The 18,569-nt window shown below is 49.6% G+C and overlaps 2 protein-coding genes across 10 annotated transcripts in view; one reads left to right on the forward strand and one right to left on the reverse strand.

Annotated features, from left to right (window-relative positions):
• The window catches only part of mapkbp1 (mitogen-activated protein kinase binding protein 1), a 22,651-nt gene extending 13,303 nt beyond the window's left edge, over positions 1-9,348 (forward strand). For 4 of the 7 annotated variants that reach the window (XM_061794344.1, XM_061794346.1, XM_061794348.1 and 1 more), the window contains 17 exons: positions 377-502; positions 574-644; positions 736-860; positions 930-1,005; positions 1,073-1,184; positions 1,258-1,321; positions 1,386-1,597; positions 1,672-1,697; positions 2,785-2,931; positions 3,026-3,115; positions 4,036-4,285; positions 4,825-5,050; positions 5,485-5,678; positions 5,909-6,241; positions 6,306-6,452; positions 8,723-8,808; positions 8,889-9,348. In XM_061794344.1, coding sequence (XP_061650328.1) covers positions 377-502; positions 574-644; positions 736-860; positions 930-1,005; positions 1,073-1,184; positions 1,258-1,321; positions 1,386-1,597; positions 1,672-1,697; positions 2,785-2,931; positions 3,026-3,115; positions 4,036-4,285; positions 4,825-5,050; positions 5,485-5,678; positions 5,909-6,241; positions 6,306-6,452; positions 8,723-8,808; positions 8,889-9,128 — 2,525 coding nt within the window. In that variant the 3' untranslated portion in view covers positions 9,129-9,348. Of the gene's footprint in view, positions 1-376; positions 503-573; positions 645-735; positions 861-929; positions 1,006-1,072; positions 1,185-1,257; positions 1,322-1,385; positions 1,598-1,671; positions 1,698-2,784; positions 2,932-3,025; positions 3,116-4,035; positions 4,286-4,824; positions 5,051-5,350; positions 5,679-5,908; positions 6,453-8,722; positions 8,809-8,888 lie in introns of those variants that run through there. The other 3 variants (XR_009791381.1, XM_061794347.1, XR_009791382.1) reach the window with 3 other exon arrangements.
• LOC133487581 (centrosomal protein of 63 kDa-like) lies at positions 9,194-18,530 on the reverse strand. Of its 3 annotated transcripts, XM_061794383.1 has the most exons (17): positions 15,300-18,530; positions 14,664-14,738; positions 14,486-14,569; positions 14,347-14,397; positions 14,167-14,277; positions 13,783-13,884; positions 13,382-13,483; positions 12,958-13,002; positions 12,836-12,898; positions 12,624-12,686; positions 12,477-12,539; positions 12,349-12,411; positions 12,165-12,227; positions 10,246-10,308; positions 10,132-10,182; positions 9,924-10,052; positions 9,194-9,844 (listed from the first exon to the last, which is right to left on the reverse strand). In XM_061794383.1, exons 1-17 carry the CDS (start codon positions 15,835-15,837, stop codon positions 9,552-9,554), a joined length of 1,959 nt encoding a protein of 652 aa, XP_061650367.1. In that variant the 5' UTR covers positions 15,838-18,530; the 3' UTR covers positions 9,194-9,551. The 3 variants fall into 3 exon arrangements, with proteins under 3 accessions (XP_061650367.1, XP_061650368.1, XP_061650369.1); XM_061794384.1 differs by lacking the exon at positions 13,783-13,884; XM_061794385.1 differs by lacking the exons at positions 12,165-12,227; positions 12,349-12,411; positions 12,477-12,539.
• Positions 18,531-18,569: the final 39 nt, after the last annotated feature.

Below are 18,569 nucleotides of genomic sequence, written 5' to 3' on the forward strand. Positions count from 1 at the left end.
GCCTGCCTTTTGACGCGGTTGTACTCTGAGTCCCTCGCGGATGACCAAGTGTGGCTGATTCACCGCAAGGCTCGGGTCGAGCGTCAGTCCGCCATTCTCTCCATGAACAGTGTCATCTTTTCCCGTGATTGTGACACACATTTTCTCCTTCCTACTGCAACACATACTCCGTTTATACCATCCGTACTGTATACGTACGGTATGCGTGTCAGTTGCCTAAACTTGCCAGTCCCAGTTCCAACATGTTGGCATTTCCCTCATAATCAACGCGAAAGCCGAGATTTGTTTCTTCTACACCAAAGCTGTGCTGACCTCAAATCCAAAGCAGTGCAATGTCACCTGACCACGTGTGTGTGCGTGCGTGCGTGTGTGTCAGGTGTGCAGTTTCTGGCCACGGCCAGTCGCGATCGCCTGATCCACGTGTTGGACGCGGCGTCCGACTACCATCTGGTCCAAACCCTGGACGAGCACTCGTCCTCCATCACCGCCGTCAGATTTGCAGGTCAGTGAACTCCGACCCCAGCCTCTCAATCGGGTGACCCGTGACGTCATCGCCTCCTTCCCGCTTTCTAGCCAACGAGGGAAAACTGCGGCTGATCAGCTGCGGCGCCGACAAGAGTGTCTACTTCCGCACCGGCCGGCAGGTGACGTCCCACCTCTCCGAACTCCGTCTGCGCTGATGACGTCGCTCCTGTTAAGGTCATGACCTCATTTCCTTCCTCCTGTCTGTCTCAGACGGGCAGCGGCACTGTGAAGTTCACGCGGACGCACCACGTGGTGAGGAAGTGCACGCTGTACGACATGGACGTGGAGCCCACCAGGAAGTACGCTGCCATTGGCTGCCAGGACCGCAGCGTGAGGTGACTCCCCCGACCCCTCCCTCGCTCTTGTCTGCCGTGCTCATGATGATGATGATGATGCTCCAACAGGATCTTCAACATCAACAACAGCAAACAGAAGAAAATCTACAAAGGATCTCAGGGAGAAGACGGAACGCTCATCAAGGTAGGAAGTGGTGCTTGTTGCCGCGCAGACCGTAGCTCATACTCATCATCTTCATCTCGGTCCGTAGGTGCAGATCGACCCGTCGGGTCTCTACATTGCCACTTCCTGTTCGGACAAGAGCATCAACATGTTCGATTTCTACTCTGGCGAATGCGTGGCCGCCATGTTTGGACACTCGGGTTAGTTGACGTGTGCCTGTGTGCGCGTGTATGTGCACGTGTGTGCGTGTCTCACTCTCCGTGTGTCCGTCAGAGGTCGTCACGGGCCTGAAGTTCAGCAGCGACTGCACGCGCCTCATCAGCGTGTCGGGTGACAGGTACGACTCGATGTCACACACACGCGCGTTCTTTGACTGTGTGCTGACGTGTGCGCGCGCGCAGCTGCATCTTCGTTTGGCGTCTGAGTCCCGAGCTGACCCTGCGCATGCGTCAGCGTCTGGCCGAGCAGACGCGTCCGGGCGGAGGCGTCGTGCAATCCCGCCGCTCGCTTCTGCGGCGGACCGAAAAGCTCGACGAGGCGCGGCCTCCTCGCGTCGTCGCCGCGTCGTCCGACAGCGACGGGGAGGAGGAAGACGAAGAGGAGGAGGAAGCGGGTGCGTGTCGCCACGGTAACGTCGCCGAGCATCCTCACCGGCCTAACGCCGCGTCTCTACTTTTTGCCCCTCAGCCGAGGCGTCGCGTGACCGCAAGAGGGTGAGTTGCGCACGGGCTTGTGAGCATCGCTGCTTCTACGGCGTCCTCGCCGCTTTTTTAGTATCTTACAGTCTTGTTATTTGCCGCCAAATTCTCAAAGTGAAGCGCTGTGAATACTTTCAGTGCGCATCCGGAAAGGATTCACAGCGCTTCACTTTTTCCACATTTTGTTGTATTACAGTCTTATTCCAAAACGAAAATAAATTCATCGGTCTCCTCAAATTTCTACACACAACGTATTGATAATGAGAAAAATGCTTTTTTATGTATTAAAAATGTTACAGTTGTAATAAAACAATACAATAATAACTTTTAAAAATGCTGTATTCAAATGTTTGAATTTTATATTAAAGCCAGGTTAGCGTTGCAAATGAGAATCAGTTCTCAATTCCCCAGCCTGGAGAAATAAAGGTTAAATCAATAAAAATACAAAAGGATACAATATGCATATTCACGCTTCAGCATTCAGTCTGAGATATTTTGGGGGGAACCCTATCCTCCATTATCAGCTGAAAAAATAAACAATTCATCGTTTTTGTGCTCACTCGAAAGTAGTAATTTATTGCTTTATGCTCAAGCTCAACAATGTTATGACTTTGCCGCTATCTTGTGGCATCAAGAAACTGTTTTGAAGTGAGGTGAGATGTTTCCTTTAGACAAAAATAGTCCTGTGGCCTCTTGGTGTCAAGGAACTATGTTGGGGAGTTGAGGAGCTTTATTAAGACAAGAATAGTGCTAGCCTCTGCCAACATCTTACATTTTATTCTTTTTGTTTTGTTTTGTCCCACAATTTGCAGCAGGGCTCGTCTGTGTAGGGTTTCGGGGGCTGAATAGAATCCATTGGTACAACCAATTGTGGAAAAAGGTGAAGCTCTGTGAATACTTTCCAGGTAGATTATGCATCTGGAAAGGAATTCACAGGGCTTCACTTTGAAACTTTTGGAATTTTGAGGGGGGGGAGAAGAATTGATTTTTGATAAGAATATGAAAAGTCCAGACCTGTCATTACTTTCCGGATGTGCTGTAAATTTCAGCTGCGTATGTTTTTTCTCGCATCTTTTGTGAGCATGTTTGTTTGTTTTTTCAGTCCGCGCCAGACGGGCGATTGCCTCGCCGCCGCTGGACTAGGAATTCGTGCGGCGGCGGCGGCGACAGCGGGGGTGATGTTGCCAAGGTGACATCCATGTTGGACCTGAGACAGCTGGACTCGTATTGCTGGAATGGCGACGCACAGGTAAGCGCCAGGGGCTCGCGTCATTCCAAATCTACGCTTCAAAATGCCAGGATGTGCCTTAACTTTTGTTCTACGGCGCCCCCTATTGGTGAAGACACGCCCTCTTGATGATAGTCCCATCTGGATCAAGGAGGCGGGGCTTCACCGGGCCAATCAGCAGCTGGGAAGTCGCCTCAGTCTTCAGGTGAGTGCATAGACATATTGTACGTAGACACACACATGGATATGAATCGTACTTTGACGTCGACGTCAAACTGGAGCGAGGGGTGAAGCTGTACCAACTAAACTGGGGACTAGAAGCTTCACTTGGGACTAGTACTTTCTCTGAAGACTAGAACCTTCTCTCTGGACCTTAAACTCTCAGGACTAGAACCTTCTCTCAGGCTAGTACCTTCTTCTTGGTAAGAGAACCTTATTTTAGGAGTAGAACCTTCACTTCGGACGAGAACCTTATCTCGTAACTAGAACCTTCACCTGGGACTAGAACCTTGTCTTGGGATGAGAATCTTCCCTTGGGACTGTAACCTTCTCAGGACAAGAACCTTCTCTCGAGACTATAAGCTTTGCTTGCACATGGAACATTATCTTTGGACTACAACCTTTTCTTGGGAAGAGAATGTTCTCTCGGAGCTAGAATCTTATCTTAGGACAAGAACCTTTACCTGGAATTACAACCTTCCCTTGAACAAGAACCTTATCCCAGGACTAGAACCTTCATCTGGGACTAGTGAAAATGAACCAAAATGTGTGAATAGTCACCATTAATTCATCATATAACAAGGGATGTCATTACTTTTTCACACAGGGCCAGGTAACTTTTAATAGTTTTTTTCCTTAATAAATGAAATCCCCAATTAAAAATTGCATTTGAATTTCAATAGGGTTATATTTGTCTGACATTCAAAGTAGGGTTTCAAAACTGCGGTAGGGTTTCAAAACCGATGAACTGTTGGATGATCTTCAACTTCAAAGTGGGGAAACTATGCAAAAATATAAGAATTTGAGAAGGGGGTCAATACATTTTCACGGCACTGTATGTACAGTACATCTATATTTTTTAGTTCTATGGGTGAGTGGCTTCCTGACCCAAGCTCCGACCCTCAGGTGGAGCACACGGAGGCACTGGCCAATCCCAGGCCAGACTTCACCTTGCTGTCCAGTCAGAGCCTGGAGAAGGAGGAGCCGGTGCTGTTTCCTGACCAATGGGAGGACGGAGTGAGCCTGCGCAGCGACTTTGAGGTGAAGGGCGCCGGTCCCGCAAGCGGGCAGGAGGACAAACCCAGTCCGGACAGCGGCTGCTCGCTCAGATTCAACTCCAGAACCTCCAGTCCTGACGCGGCGGCGGCAGCGAAAGGTGTGACGCAGTGCATTGAGATGGATAGATAGACTCAACTCACTTCAACATAGTTCTTTGGCACCAAGATGACATGGGACATAATAAACATCGGTTAATGTGCACAATATGAATGTTTAATGTTAGCAGTAAACAGTACTCGCCCGCTATATATCGCGGTTTGCGCTCCGGGGTCTCGCTATTTTGCAGTTTTTATTATTGCGCAATACCTTAGAAATTTTTTTTAAATTGTTTTTTTTTTGTGAATTTTTTTTTGGACCAGTAAAGGCAAGAGTCTCTCCAGGATGCAAACACTTTATTTTTTGTACTGTATGTGTTATTCATTTGATATTTTTGCCATTTTTCTTATGCACTCACTCACTCTCGATATATTCTATGTTTAAATGTGTATACGGTATATTGTTTTAAGTGTGTTTGAAACTATTTCAAATGAAAAACGTTTTTTTTTTTTTTTAAAACTGGAAACCCGCAATGGAGCGGAGTTTACTGTATTGCACATTATGCTTAATCAACAGGTCCATTTGTGTTTCTCCCGCCAGACACGGAGCCCACGGTGCAGACGGAGCGCCTTAGCGACAACGACGACGACGACTCCCCGGACGAGGACGCCGGACCCGTCCCACAGACTCCGGACCAGGAGGCCTTCCTGAAGAAACACTTTGCCACGCTGGCCGACATCGCAGAGGGACCTAGCCGAACCGCTCACAGCTCCAACGAGAGCCTCAGCATGTCTTCCAGGTTCCTCTCCCAGAACTCCGCTGCTAGGTACCACTTGACCCGCATCAGCAAAACTTCTAGAAGGACACGTCCAGTCCTTAAGTCTTTTTCATCGTGCCTTGTTCGGGTTACGCTCCTCATCGTGTTGTGGTTTTGTTAGTCATGTCTTCTTGCCATGTTCTGGTTCTATTGCTTGTCTTGTTCTGATTCTGGTCTTCATGTCTTGATCATCTATTTGTCTTCTGGTTCTTATACTTATTATGTTCTGGTTGTGTTCCTCATGTCTTTAAACCCTTGTTCTGGTTCTGCTCCTCACGTCTTCATCACCTTGTCTTGTGGTTTTTCTAGTTCTTCACCTCATGTTCTGGTTCTGCTGCTGGTTTTGGTTCTCTTCATGTCTCCGTGGCCTTGTCTTGTTCTGCTCGTCATCATCTTCTGGTTCTGTTCCCCATGTCTTCTCGCCTGTTGGTTCTGCTCCTCAGCCGGGTCATCCTGGAGTCAGAAGATATCGAGACAAAGTCCCACCCAGTGGTGTCCGAGGTTCAGAACCCTATGACGTGGACTCTCGACCAAGATCAACAAACAAGAAGTTGTCAGCCAGAGAATGAGGAGCAGAACCTCGAGGCCTCCCCAGGGATGAAGGAGTCCGACCTCAGGAGGGTCATGGAGGCTGCAGGTATATACTGTCCCGCCACAGTTGGCTTTCGCATATTCAGTTTCATTTAGACAAAAATAGTGCTTTGCCGCTATCTTGCGACATCTATAGGCATGTCTAAACCTTTTTAAGGGGACGTCAATTCCGCTCAGCTTTTCACTATTGGCGGCAAGGCTCAGACCCCGCTGGGTTCAACGTGCCGTCATGGTATACGGACAGGAAGTGATGGAAGGATTTTTTTTTACCGGCAGGTGGTGTGACTCCTCACCGTCCCACCTCCCTCCCCTCAGCTCCCCGACGCACTCCCGTTGCAGCGGCGCCTCCTCAGAACCTCGGTTTGGCCGCTCCCGGGTACCCCCAGCAGGCGATTGTCAGCATGACGCTGCCCAGGAAGTGCCCGTCCCCCTCAGCGGGCGGTCCGCGCTCCTACATGAGTCCCACTGCCAGCTCCGCCGCCAAAATGTCCCGCTCCGCGTCGCTGGGTGACGGCCTTAACCGAGCAGGACTGACGGCGGGGGCGGCGTCCGGGCCCGGCCGGCCGCCGACCGTTGCCGTCCCCTCCTTTACCTCGCCGGGTTGCCAAGGTAACCGGGCCGCCCCGCTACCCCACCTCCTGCTGCCTGACAAACCTTCCGTAACGACCATCAGGACGGCCGCCCCCTTGGAGCCCCCGCCCGGCCCCCAGCCTCAGGACGACGCAGGTTTGGACTCTTCTCTTCCTCAACCCTTCATCCTGTCATCTTTCCGTCTGGGCTCGCCTTCATCAACCCTCCTCTTCCTGTCTGTCACCAGCCGGTGAGACGTTGTCCCCCGAACCCCTTTTATCTGGCCTCCCTGTAGAGATCCAGTAAACACTCACTCACTTTGCGGGGTTAGGGACCAAAACCGGAGGCGATAATGAAAGTCCCCAAGTCATTTATGCCCCACAAATATGTTTGTAATCTCCTATATGAATAGACCAATATTGACGCTGACGTTAGCGTCAAAGTTAGCTTCAATATTAGCTTCCCACGTTACCTCGAACGTTAGCTTCCATCATTACCTCCTCTGTTAGCTTCCAACGTGACCTCTCACATTAGAGCTGAGGAAGACCAACATTAGCTTCTGACGTTGGCTTCAATCCAACGTTACCTCTCTCGTTAACTTCCAAAGTTAGCTTTAACTTTGGCTTCCAGTGTTAGAATTTGAAGTTAGCTGCCAAGGTTGCCTCTAACGTTAGCTTTCAAAGTTAGCTTCCGACATTACCTCTAATCTTGGAGCTAAGGAAATAATGTTAAGATTCCAACGTTGTCTCCACAGAACATCCAACATTACCTTTCAAAGTTAGCTTCTGAGGTTAGCTAACCCTAAACCCCAACCCTGTTTTGAAACCCTACTTAGAAACCCTAAAACTCTTTGAAACCCTAACGCTGTTTTGAAACCTTACTTCAAATCCCTAACCCAGTTTTGAAACCCAACCCTATTTTGAAACCGTAATTTTAAACACTAACCCTGTTTTGAAACCCTCCTTTGAAAACCTAGCCCTGTCCTAATTTGAAACTCTGCTGTTTTGAAACCCTAACTTTTGAGCCAATAAGAATTAAGTATTCACTAAGATGATGGTATAATATTTTGTGCTCTCACACAAACATTGTAGTTTGCTTCCAAGCAACTTAAAAAAAACATGGATCGCTCGATATAAGTAGGTAAGTGCTAAATGATATAAGGTTGAATACTGACTCGGGAAAGGTGTCAATTCTGGTCTTGTTGGACCTCAGTGCGGCTTTTGATACGGTAGATCATAATATGCTGGTGAACGGGTTGGAAATGTGGGTAGGACTAAATGGAACAGTCCTTTAATGCTTCAGGTCCTACCTGGAGGAAAGGAGTTATTTTGAACCATTGGAAGTGTTCAATCTCATCGAATGGCAATGACCTATGGGGTCCCTCAAGGGTCATTTCTTGGACCCCTCTTGTTCAGCCTGTATATGCTACCCTTGGGTCAAATTCTTTAGAACTTTAATTTTGACTATCATAGCTATGCAGATGACACACAGTTGCAGTATATCTAGCAGTGTCTCCAGTGACTACAGTTCAATTGAAGTGTTGTGTCACTGTCTAAAACAGATTAAATAACTGGATGAATCAAAACTTTCTTCAATTAAACCACCACAAAACTGAGATAATTGTTTTTGGCAATAAAGAAAAGAGGATTGCTGTTAGTAAATACCTGGAGACACTTTTAAAAACCAAAGACCAAGTCCGAAACCTTGGTGTTCCGATAGATTCCAACCCGTCTTTCAATAGTCATATCAAATCAATGACTAAAACTGCCTTCTACCATCTGAAGAACATATCCAGAGTGAAGGCTTGCATGTGTCAAGTAGACCAGGAGAAGCTCATCCATGCTTTTATTTCATGTAGACTTGACTATTGTAATGGTCTTCTGACTGGACTCCCTAAAAAGAGCATCCATCCATCCATTTTCTGAGCCGCTTCTCCTCACTAGGGTCGCGGATGTGCAGATGTCATCGGGCAGGAGGCGGGGTACACCCTGAATTGGTTGCCAGCCAATCGCAGGGCACATACAAACAAACAACCATTCGCACTCACAGTCACACCTACGGGCAATTTAGAGTCTCCAATTCATGCATGTTTTTGGGATGTGGGAGGAAACCGGAGTGCCCGGAGAAAACCCACACAGGCACGGGGAGAACATGCAAACTCCACACAGGCGGGACAGAACTGTGAGGCTGACGCTCTAACCAGTTGTCCACCGAGCATGAAACAGTTGAAGCTCATTCAGAATGCTGCAGCTCGGGTTCTGACCAGAACAAAGAGGTTGGAACATATTACTCCAATTCAAAAGTCTCTACATTGGCTCCCAGTGAGCTTTAGAATAGATTTGAAAGTTCTGCTACTGGTCTGTAAATTACTAAACGGTTTAGGTCCTGAATACATGAATTAAATGCTAAGTGACTATAAACCCAGTAGAGGCTCTGAGATCAACAGACTCAGGTCAAATAGTGGAGCACAGAGTCACGTGACCAGCCCGACTCATCCATTTGACGTCTTTCTTGCCGCAGACCCGCCCGCCAGCGTCGAGTCCTGCCAAGCGTTGACCGATCAGATGCTGAGCTGTTTCAAGCGGGCCACCCGCCTCTACAGGAAGGTACGCCCCGCCCCAACTTCCTGTCCCACCTCCTCACCCGCCTGCCTGGTAAAACATGACTGCTTCTCTTTCCCCCGCAGGTTAGGACCTCTTGTACAGAAGACACCCCTGAGCAGGGTCAGATGGCCTGCGTCCTATCAGAAGCTCTTGAGGCCATGAGGGCGGAGCTCCAGTGCCTGCCGTTGGGAGCGGGTGGCTGCGGCGGCGGGGCCCTCGCGGGGGCGGCGGACCAGGAAAAAACTGCGGCCCTCCTGGAGGAATATTCCATGCTGCTGTTGCAGGCCGTCCACCGGAAGCTGGGAGCCCCCTACCCCTCCTAGGGCCCCCAATCTCCCCAAAGACCCCACTCCATCACCCTCCTCACCATCCATCCACCATCTTCAACTGCAATTTTAACAAAACTTTATTGACTTAACAATCGCTTCCTGTTCCCTGTAACCATGGAATCATAACAGCTGGATGAGTTACAGTTGACCTCAAAACATGTCACGACTTTTTTGAGATATTTAAAAAGTTCTTAAATAAATGTTTGCAACAATGTCTGCTTTTGTTAGCATGGATGCTAACACATTAACATCTCATGTACTGCTTAGTCACATTTGTTATTTCCGGGCAGAAGATTTGATTATGTTAGCGTGGATGCTAGCACATCACGTTGTTCCTGAGTAGGACATTCTTATGTTAGCATGTCACATTGTGCTTGGGGATCAACATTGTCTGTTATGTTAGTAGAAGAAGACTGTTTATTGATCGGCCTCAAGCGGGAATAGCAGGAATCCGCTAAAGACGCTAAAGCTGCGCGTGTCGTCATAGAGTCTGTAGCTGGCGGGCAGGCTGAGACGTACGTGGTCTCCCGCCTCCAGCAGGATTAGTGCGCCATTGGAGGCTGACGCGTAGCCGCCGTGGTCGTTGAGGTCCAGACTGGAGACGATCGGCTGCTGGTTGCGGTACAAGGTGACGCCCATGTAGCCTTTCAGGAAGTCGGCCGCCGTGAAGCTGAACACGTAAACGCCGTCCATGGGGGCCGTGAACATGCCTGTGCACGATGGGCGAACAATCTTTGGTGACGTCGTTACCGTCGATCATCACGAGGACGGTGAGCGGTCAAAGCTCACCCGAGGTCTCGTTGTACGCCCGCCCGACGTTGGCGAAAACCTTGGAGAAGATCACAGTGGTCTCCCGGTCAAAAGGTCCCACGGATCCCGAGTCGGTGAGCGCTGCTGCGAACGCCACCTTGGTCTCGCCTGCTGTCACGACATCGGCGACATCATCGATGATGTCGCCGCCACGCGACGACTACACGAACACAACTTGGACTACGACCTGACGTCTGCGTGCCGCGTTGCTCCAAAACATGCAAACGTGAGATCAACTCTGTGGAGGGGAAACATCATGAGAGGGACACACCCACAATTGCACACGTTTTTCTTGCGTCACCTTCGGTTGTCGCCTTCCAGGTGTTCAGCTTCTGCTTGCTCGTATTCAACTCCGCCTGAAACACTGAAACGCCGCATGACAACAAAATGACTGATGAGAACGTGAGAGTAATGTGACGACAAAATTGTCACATGCAGACTTTCTACACATTTGAACAACTTCTTGCAGACCCTCATCCTCAGACTTCTCCGCAAAAACAAATGCCTGATAATCATACACCTTGTGGGACATGAATGCGCTTTTTCCAGGGTCACTTGCCCACACGTGCACTGGGCACCAGGACACCCTAGGTCGCAGTCCACCATCCGGCGTCTCAGGAGGGGGAAGCAGTGCACCATCAACACTGTGTATAGTGGGGATGGGGCGCTGCTGACCTCGACTAGGGATGTTGTGAGTCGGTGGGGAGAATACTTCGAAGACCGACACGCCTTCCCGTGAGGAAGCAGAGTCTGGGTTCTTTGAGGCGGGCTCGCCTATGTCTGGGGTTGAGGTCAACAGAGGTGGTTAAAAAGCTGCTCGGTGGCAAGGCCCCAGGGGTGGATGAGATTCACCCGGAGTTCCACAAGGCTCTGGATGTTGTGGGGCTGTGCTGGTTGACACGCCTCTGCAACATCACGTGGACATCGGGGAGCGTGCCTCTGGATTGGCAGACTGGGATGGTTGTGCCCCTTTTTAAGAAGGGGGAATCACACTCCTCAGCCTCCCTGGTAAGGTCCGACCGGTCCGCATATCCGGCAGTAAGTCGGACTCGTTTCCTGTGAGGGTTGTACTCCGCCAAGGCTGCCCTTTGTCACCAATTCTGTTCATAACTTTTATGGACAGAATTTTATAGGCGCAGCCGAGGCGTAGAGGGGGTCCGGTTTGGTGGCCTCGGTATTGCAGCTCTGCTTTTTGCAGAGGATGTGGTTCTGTTGGTTTCATCAAGCCGTGACCTCCAACTCTCACTGGAGCGGTTCGCAGCAGAGTGTGAAGCGGCTGGGATGAGAATCAGCACCTCCAAATCTGAGACAGTGGTCTTCAGTCGGAAAAGGGTGGCGCGCCCTCTCTGGGTCGGGGATGAGATCCTGCCCCAAGTGGAGGAGTTCAAGTATCTTGGGGTCTTGTTCAAGAGTGAGGAAAGAATGGAACGGGAGATTGACAGGCGGATCGGTGCAGCGTCTGCAGTGATGCGGACTTTGTATCGATCCGTTGTGGTGAAGGAGCTAAGCTGAAAGGGGAAGCTCTCTATTTACCGGCCGATCTATGTTCCTACCCTCACCTATGGTCACGAGCTGTGGGTCGTGACCCAAAGAACAAGATCCTGGATACAAGTGGCCGAAATGAGTTTCCTCCGCAGGGTGTCCGGGCTCTCCCTTAGAGAACGGGTGAGAAGCTCGGTCATCTGGGAGGGGCTCAGAGTAGAGTCGCTGCTCCTTCACATCGAGAGGAGCCAGATGAGGTGGCCGGGTCATCTGATTCGGATGCCTCCCGGACGCCTCCCCGGTGAGGTGTTCCGGGCACGTCCCACCGGGAGGAGACCCCGGGGACGACCCAGGACACGCTGGAGAGAGTACGTCTCTCGGCTGGCCTGGGAACGCCTCGGGATCCCCCCGGAAGAGCTGGATGAAGTGGCTGGGGAGAGGGAAGTCTGGCCGTCCCTGCTAAAACTAATGCCCCCACGACCCGACCTCGGATAAGTGGAAGAAAATGGATGGATGGACATGCTCATGACATGAGTGACATCCTTCCTGTATGTGAGCGCACAACAAGCGACATAGAAACCAGATGAGTAGCTTCTGCGTCGTGCGTCAGTCGCGACTTCATGTTGGAGGGTTGCGTTGTCCGAGCTGAAGGATGTCGCAATGACAAAAGTGAGGGTGGTGTGTGAGCATTCTCATGTTCTCTCTCACACACACACACACACACACACACACACACACCTGCACTGTGAGTCTTGAGTTGTTCCAGAAGTTTATCGCTGACGTTCAGTCGGACCTCCAATGCTACACGGTCACATGACAATGTCATGAGAACATGATCGCAACATGACACTGACATGAGAACAACAGGACATCGTGACAGCGACATGGTAACAACACAAGTGGCACGTGAACATCGGCAAACCTGCGGTGTCGTCCATGTTGCGCGCTAGTCGTGCGCCTATGTCGGACGTTTGCGTTGTCTGAGCTGAAGGACAACAAAACTGTCAAGCGAAGTCGTCGATCAGGATGAAGAGAACAAACTAAACTGACCTGAGCACAGAACCTTCAGCTTCTCCACGCGAGCCTCGGCCGACCTCAAGCTGCCCTCGAGAGCTTCGAGCGGCACATTGCGTCCGATCGGCAATTAGTTAGGAAATGAGCATGCTAATATGCTAATAGCGTATTAGCATACTGTACCTGAGGTGTTGTTGCGCCCGTCAGACAGTTGTGCTTCCATGCTGGAAAGTTGACTTGACTGGACTGAAAAATGAACGTCAACAAGGAGAACATGAGCAGAACCTCTTATGTTACACTAAGTCTCCGGAGTCCAGGCCTCCAGAGTCAAAAGTTGGAGGTTCTAGTCCAAATCATCCTAACAGCAAACTGCTGTTCTCCTTTTAGAACCTCACCAGACTTGTCAGTCTGCAGATCCTCCACAAGGTTCTCCACCACACTCAGTCGCACCTGCAACCCTGCAGACCAGAACCGCCTTAGACACACACACACACACACACAGTGATTGTGTGCTTACCTTCACTTTGTATCTGTGTGTCGTTCAGTGTGTTCACCACAGCAGCTGCAGGCAAACAGATAAAACCACAGTCCTGACCCCCAGAATCAAGCCTTCAAAAGTCAAGATGTCCAGTTTACCCCTCAAGAATCAAGACCTTTCAGTGTGCAGAATTACAGAATCAAAACTTCTAAAGTAAAAACATCCCGACTCAAGACCTCCAGAATATACAACTTCAGGGTCCGGACTTCCAGAAGATAAGACCACAAGAATCAAGACTGCCAGAGTTCCGACTTTAGACTTTTAGAGTCAAGACCTCCAAAGTAAAGAACTTCAGAAGACCTATAGAGTCAAAGCCTCTAGAATCAAGATCTACGGAGTCCAGACCTCGAGAGTCTAGGCCTCCAGAGGCCAGACCAGCAGAAGCCCTTCAATGTATGGTTACCTCTGATGTCCTGTAGGTGTCGCTCTCCTATCGTCACTTTGCCCTCCAGGTGGATCAGTCGAGCATGGAGAGCGCTCACGTTGTGGTGTAGATGTGATGAATCTGAAAAACAGCACGTCATCATCAAGACCTTTCAGAGTGTAGACTTGCAGACTCTAAACCAAACCTCCTGACTCAAGTCCTTCAGACTCAAGACATCCTCAGTCAAGACCTCCAGAATCTAGAACTCCAGGGTCAAAACTCCAGAAAACAAGACTTCAAGAATCAAGACTGTCAACGTTCAGACCTCAGAATCTAGCCTTCCAGGGTCAAGACATTGAGTCAAAGCCTCCAGAATCAACCTCTACAGAGTCCAGACCTCCAGAGGCCAGACCTGCAGAAGTCCTCCAATGTATGGTTACCGCTGATGTCCTGTAGGTGTCTTTCTGTAGTCATCACTTTGCCCTCAAGGTGCAGCAGTCGAGCATGGAGAGCGCTCACGTTGTGGTGTAGATGTGATGAATCTGAAAAACAGCACGTCATCATCAAGACCTAAGACCTTCATGGTATTAACAGACCTACATGGTCTTAGTGCACTTGACTCACATGGTCTAAGTGGTCTAAATAGATCTTCCTGTACATAGTCTAGGAGGACTTACATGGTCTAACTTGACTTACTTGGTGTAATTGGAGTAACACTGTCAAGGTGGAGTCACATTGTGTTTACAGTACATGCTCAGGGAGTGTCTGAGAACCCACTATCATCATCAAAGATGGTCAACCGGAACCAGAACACGGAGTTTCACCTGTGTCCAGACGGGACTTCTCCTCCCACCGTCGGCCATCTTGGTCCGCACTCGAGGCCGCCATGTGACCCTGGCTGGAGTTCTGATGGCCTTGGACTTCAAAGTCCTCGACTGGAAAGAAAAAAAAGTGAGAGCGAGCTTCTGCTGAACCAGTGACAGGAAACTGCAAGTGGTTCTTACCTGAACTCCGCTTCCTCAGATCCTCCACCAGGCAAAGGCGAGACGCGAGGACTGTAAGCACACCAACAATTGATGAGTCATGTGACTTGTGAGGCCAGCTCTGATTGGCTGCCTTGATCTTTGAACCGTTGAAGATCACCTGCGCTCTTCCTCCTAAGCTGGTCCAGGGCGCTCTCACTGGACCTCAGCCTCGTCCTCAGGAAGGGAAGTTCGCCAGCCAGGACTGGACATCATTTGTCATGTTCAGTGACGAGTCCATGGACGACATGATTCGCGACTGGTTAATGGATGTCAGTCAAGCGGATGATTGGACTCACATGATGTCTTCTTCTGCAAGTCCTCCACAGAACTTTCACTGGTGTTCAGTCTGGACTGCAGTCTCCACACTTCCTCTGAGTACCACACGACCAAACACTTTTGTTACCTTAAGTGGCCTCACCTGGACTCAGGCAACCCAAGCAATCGCCAAGCGACCCGTGTTGAAGGGGCCCCGAGACGGACTGACATTGGCCCGTACCAAGGCCTGGAAACGGCCCTGCCTGGACTCACAAGGTCTAACTGGACTTACTGGTATATTAGTGATCGCACATTGTCCAAGTGGTGGAATTACACGGTCTAACTATAGTTACAACCTTTCCCGGGCTCCTGCTTTTTCTTCTTGATTCAGGACATTTTTCAGCACCAAAGGACTTAGAAAGTTTTTGACACTGGAAAACATTTGATACTGGAAGACTTGGAAAAGATTGGAAACCATTGGCTTATTTTTACTGACTCAAAATTTGTCTTGTGTTGGTCAATCGGTCAGGCTCGAACTGGCCCCTCAGGTCTTGCCTGTCGGTCATCATAGAATCTATGAGTACTTTCAGGTACGTGTTCTTGGTGGAGTTACAGTACGTGGTATAACTGGACTCACATGGTCTAGGTAGAAACTGAAGTAGTCTAAGGTTACTGACCTTGCTGGTGCTCCTCCCTCTTCCTGAGGTCAGCATGGATCTCGCTCATCATCTTTCTGTCTGCCTCCATCTGAACCTGCAATGAGTCCAGAACCAGTCTCTGCTTCTCCGCCGCCTCCTCACCGTGCCTCAGACGGGTCTCGGCGGTCCGCATGGCCTGGCGCTGGTCCACCGCAGCCGCCTGAAGACCGAAGAACATCTTCCTGTCCGCCTCTATCTGTACCTGCACGGCGTCCAGCTGCAGGCTCTGCTTCTCCGCTGCCTCCTGTCCGTCCCTCTGGCGGCTTTCGGAAGTCCGGAGGGCCTGGCGCTGGTCCACCACCGCCGCCTGAAGACTGAGTACTAGCTGTCTCAATCCCATCAGCTCGGTCCAGATCACAGGTAGTTCCGGGGGGATGGACGAGTCCTGTGCCACGGTCCGCATCCTGAAGGAGCGGTCCCGGTCCAGGTCCAGCGTGGGAAGCAGACCAAAGACTGCGGACTGGCCGAAGAGCAGAAGCAGAACCGCAGCAGCTACAGAAAACCTCATCGCTACCATTTGGACCGGCACCCACTTGACACACACGCGTAGCGATCCCAGTTGTATGGTCTCGTGACGTCCGCTGGCGTCTACATGTCCCACAATGCACCTGTGTTGCCTGAGTGTGTGCGTTGTGTGCAGATTAGAGATCTTGTGGTCCGCTGAGCTTTTGTTTCAGCTTCTCCGCATACCAAACATCCCTAACATGCTAATCTGCTAATCTACTCGCTTACATTTTACAATCACCAGCGCTACTACCAAACTACTGATATACTGCCAGGACACTAGTACTATATAGCCTACTATACCATACTACAAGATTAGCATACTATACTGTTACTGTACTATACCACACTATACTGTACCATTACGACACTAATACTGCTACGCTACTATATGGGGTATTACTACAATATCAGTACACCATTTCTATACTGTTGTTAAACTATCTATATCTATACGCATAATGATACTCCACTACTATACCAGTAATACCAGTGCACCGCTATACTAAATACACTGTCACACTATTACTATACTACTAAACTACACCATTTACTATATAATTAGTACACTAGTTCTACACTTTCACTATACAACTACTGTCAGTACACCATAACTATACTCATGCTGCATTATTACTACACTGTACTACTAACTTACAACATTTACTATGCTATATACACTACTATTACTCTGACGACTTGAACCCCTAGTGCAGATTTGAAAAGGCCACTTTCACACCCCAGCGACCACCATCACTCCTCCCCCTTCTGCGTTGACTACCCACGAACAGGATGTGAGACGCATCTGCAAACGACAAAAGATCAACAAGGCGGCGGGCTCAGACCTTGTGTCCCCATCCAGCCTCAAAGTCCGTGCAGACCAGCTCGTTCCGGTCTTCACACAGATCTTCAATCTTCCTGACCCCCTCATCCACACGCACCACCGGCACCGGGACGCCCCAAGGATGCGCCCGCTCTCCGCTGCTCTTCTCTCTCTACACGAACGACTGCACCTCAACGCACCCGGCTGTCAAACTCCTGACGTTCGCAGACGACACCGCAGTCGTCGGCCTCATCAAAGACGGTGGCGAGTCTGCGTACGGACAGGAAGCCTCGCTCCGGCCGACACAACCTGGACTGTAGAGATGATGGTGGACTTCAGGAAACATCCTTGGCCACAGCTGCAGCTCACACTGTCCAACTGCCCTGTGTCAAGCGCCAAGAACTTCAAGCTACTTCCTGCTGGGGAAGCACGGCCTGCCACGGGAACTGTTGAGGCAGTTCTGAACCGCAGTCATCAGTGTGGTGCCGCCACAAAAAAGGACAAACTCAGACTGCAACGGACAATCAGGACTGCTGAAAAAACTGTCGGTACCCCCCGATCCACTCTTGAGGACTTGCACGCTGCCAGAACGGAATTCAAAAAAACAATATATGTTTAGCGAATAGAAATAATTTTGGTAATCCTAATTGACCTATCCATCCATCCATCCATTTTCTGAGCCGCTTCTCCTCACTAGGGTCGCGGGCGTGCTGGAGCCTATCCCAGCTGTCATCGGGCAGGAGGCGGGGTACACCCTGAACTGGTTGCCAGCCAATCGCAGGGCACATAGGAACAAACAACCATTCGCACTCACAGTCATGCCTACGGGCAATTTAGAGTCTCCAATTAATGCATGTTTTTGGGATGTGGGAGGAAACCGGAGTGCCCGGAGAAAACCCACGCAGGCACGGGGAGAACATGCAAACTCCACACAGGCGGGGCCGGGGATTGAACCCGGGTCCTCAGAACTGTGAGGCTGACGCTCTAACCAGTCGGCCACTAATTGACCTGAATCAGGAAAATTTCAGTCCGATTTCATGTCAGACACTCAGGCGGGAAAATGACTGCATCAGCTGTGCACGCCTTGGCCTCTTAGCGGCACTGTGGTGCGACGCATGCATGGAGCTCCACGTTTCCAGTAAAGAAAGAAAAGAAATAAAACGGTTTCACTCGTTTTTCACAGATTCTGAAGGGTATTGTTATATTACCCGTCTATGCGTGTTACTACGGAGTCTGTGTAGAAATGTTCGTTATTTGTAGGTAAAGCCTACCTGTGATCTAATGCTAATTCTAGCTAGCCCCTCAATGGGGGCTTCCATTGACTGTTAGCATTAAGCTAGCAATTTCTCAAACGATCATGTGTCTTGCTTGTATTTAAATATCCAATGTGTGGAATTCTTTTTGTTGCGTCTTTATTTTAACAGTAAACAACACCTGCGGTGCCAAACAGTTAAAAGCACGCTCAGGGTGGCCAGACACGCATGCAGACTCTCTTCTGTTCTACTAGGACTAAAATATACCCCAAAAAGTTACATTTGTTTCATATAAACCTAGGTTTTAATGCTCCATTTGGCAAGATATTTGTACCTTTGGATTATTTAGCCACTTTGTGATATTTAAAATGTCAGAAAATGAATAAAAATGATCTCTCTCACGTGATCGACCCCGATTTTCGATCACGTGATCGGATCGGGACATCCCTAATACTGCTACACTATTGGTACACCAACCATACACCTATACTAAACTACTATGCTGTTAGTACATTATAGCTATATTAACTATACTTTTACACAATTTCTACACTATACTAATAAACTACACTATTTACTATATTATTACTACACGACTACTACTTCACTACATTGTACTATTATATTATACTATACTGTACGATTAGTACACCATACATGACACTATTA

The sequence above is a fragment of the Phyllopteryx taeniolatus genome, chromosome 13 (assembly GCF_024500385.1).
Source record: "Phyllopteryx taeniolatus isolate TA_2022b chromosome 13, UOR_Ptae_1.2, whole genome shotgun sequence".
Classification (NCBI taxonomy): Eukaryota; Metazoa; Chordata; class Actinopteri; order Syngnathiformes; family Syngnathidae; genus Phyllopteryx; species Phyllopteryx taeniolatus.

Bases quoted from the DNA above. Each gene is read 5' to 3' on its own strand.
- LOC133487581 (XM_061794383.1), bottom strand. From the start codon at position 15,837: ATGGTAGCGATGAGGTTTTCTGTAGCTGCTGCGGTTCTGCTTCTGCTC. The intron at 12,687-12,835 runs GTGAGGTTCTAA...TTCATTTTTCAG, and splicing joins TCTGCAGACTGACAAGTCTG to TCCAGTCAAGTCAACTTTCC. The intron at 10,053-10,131 runs GTCGTAGTCCAA...TCGTGACAGCAG, and splicing joins ACGCGGCACGCAGACGTCAG to GCGAGACCAAGGTGGCGTTC.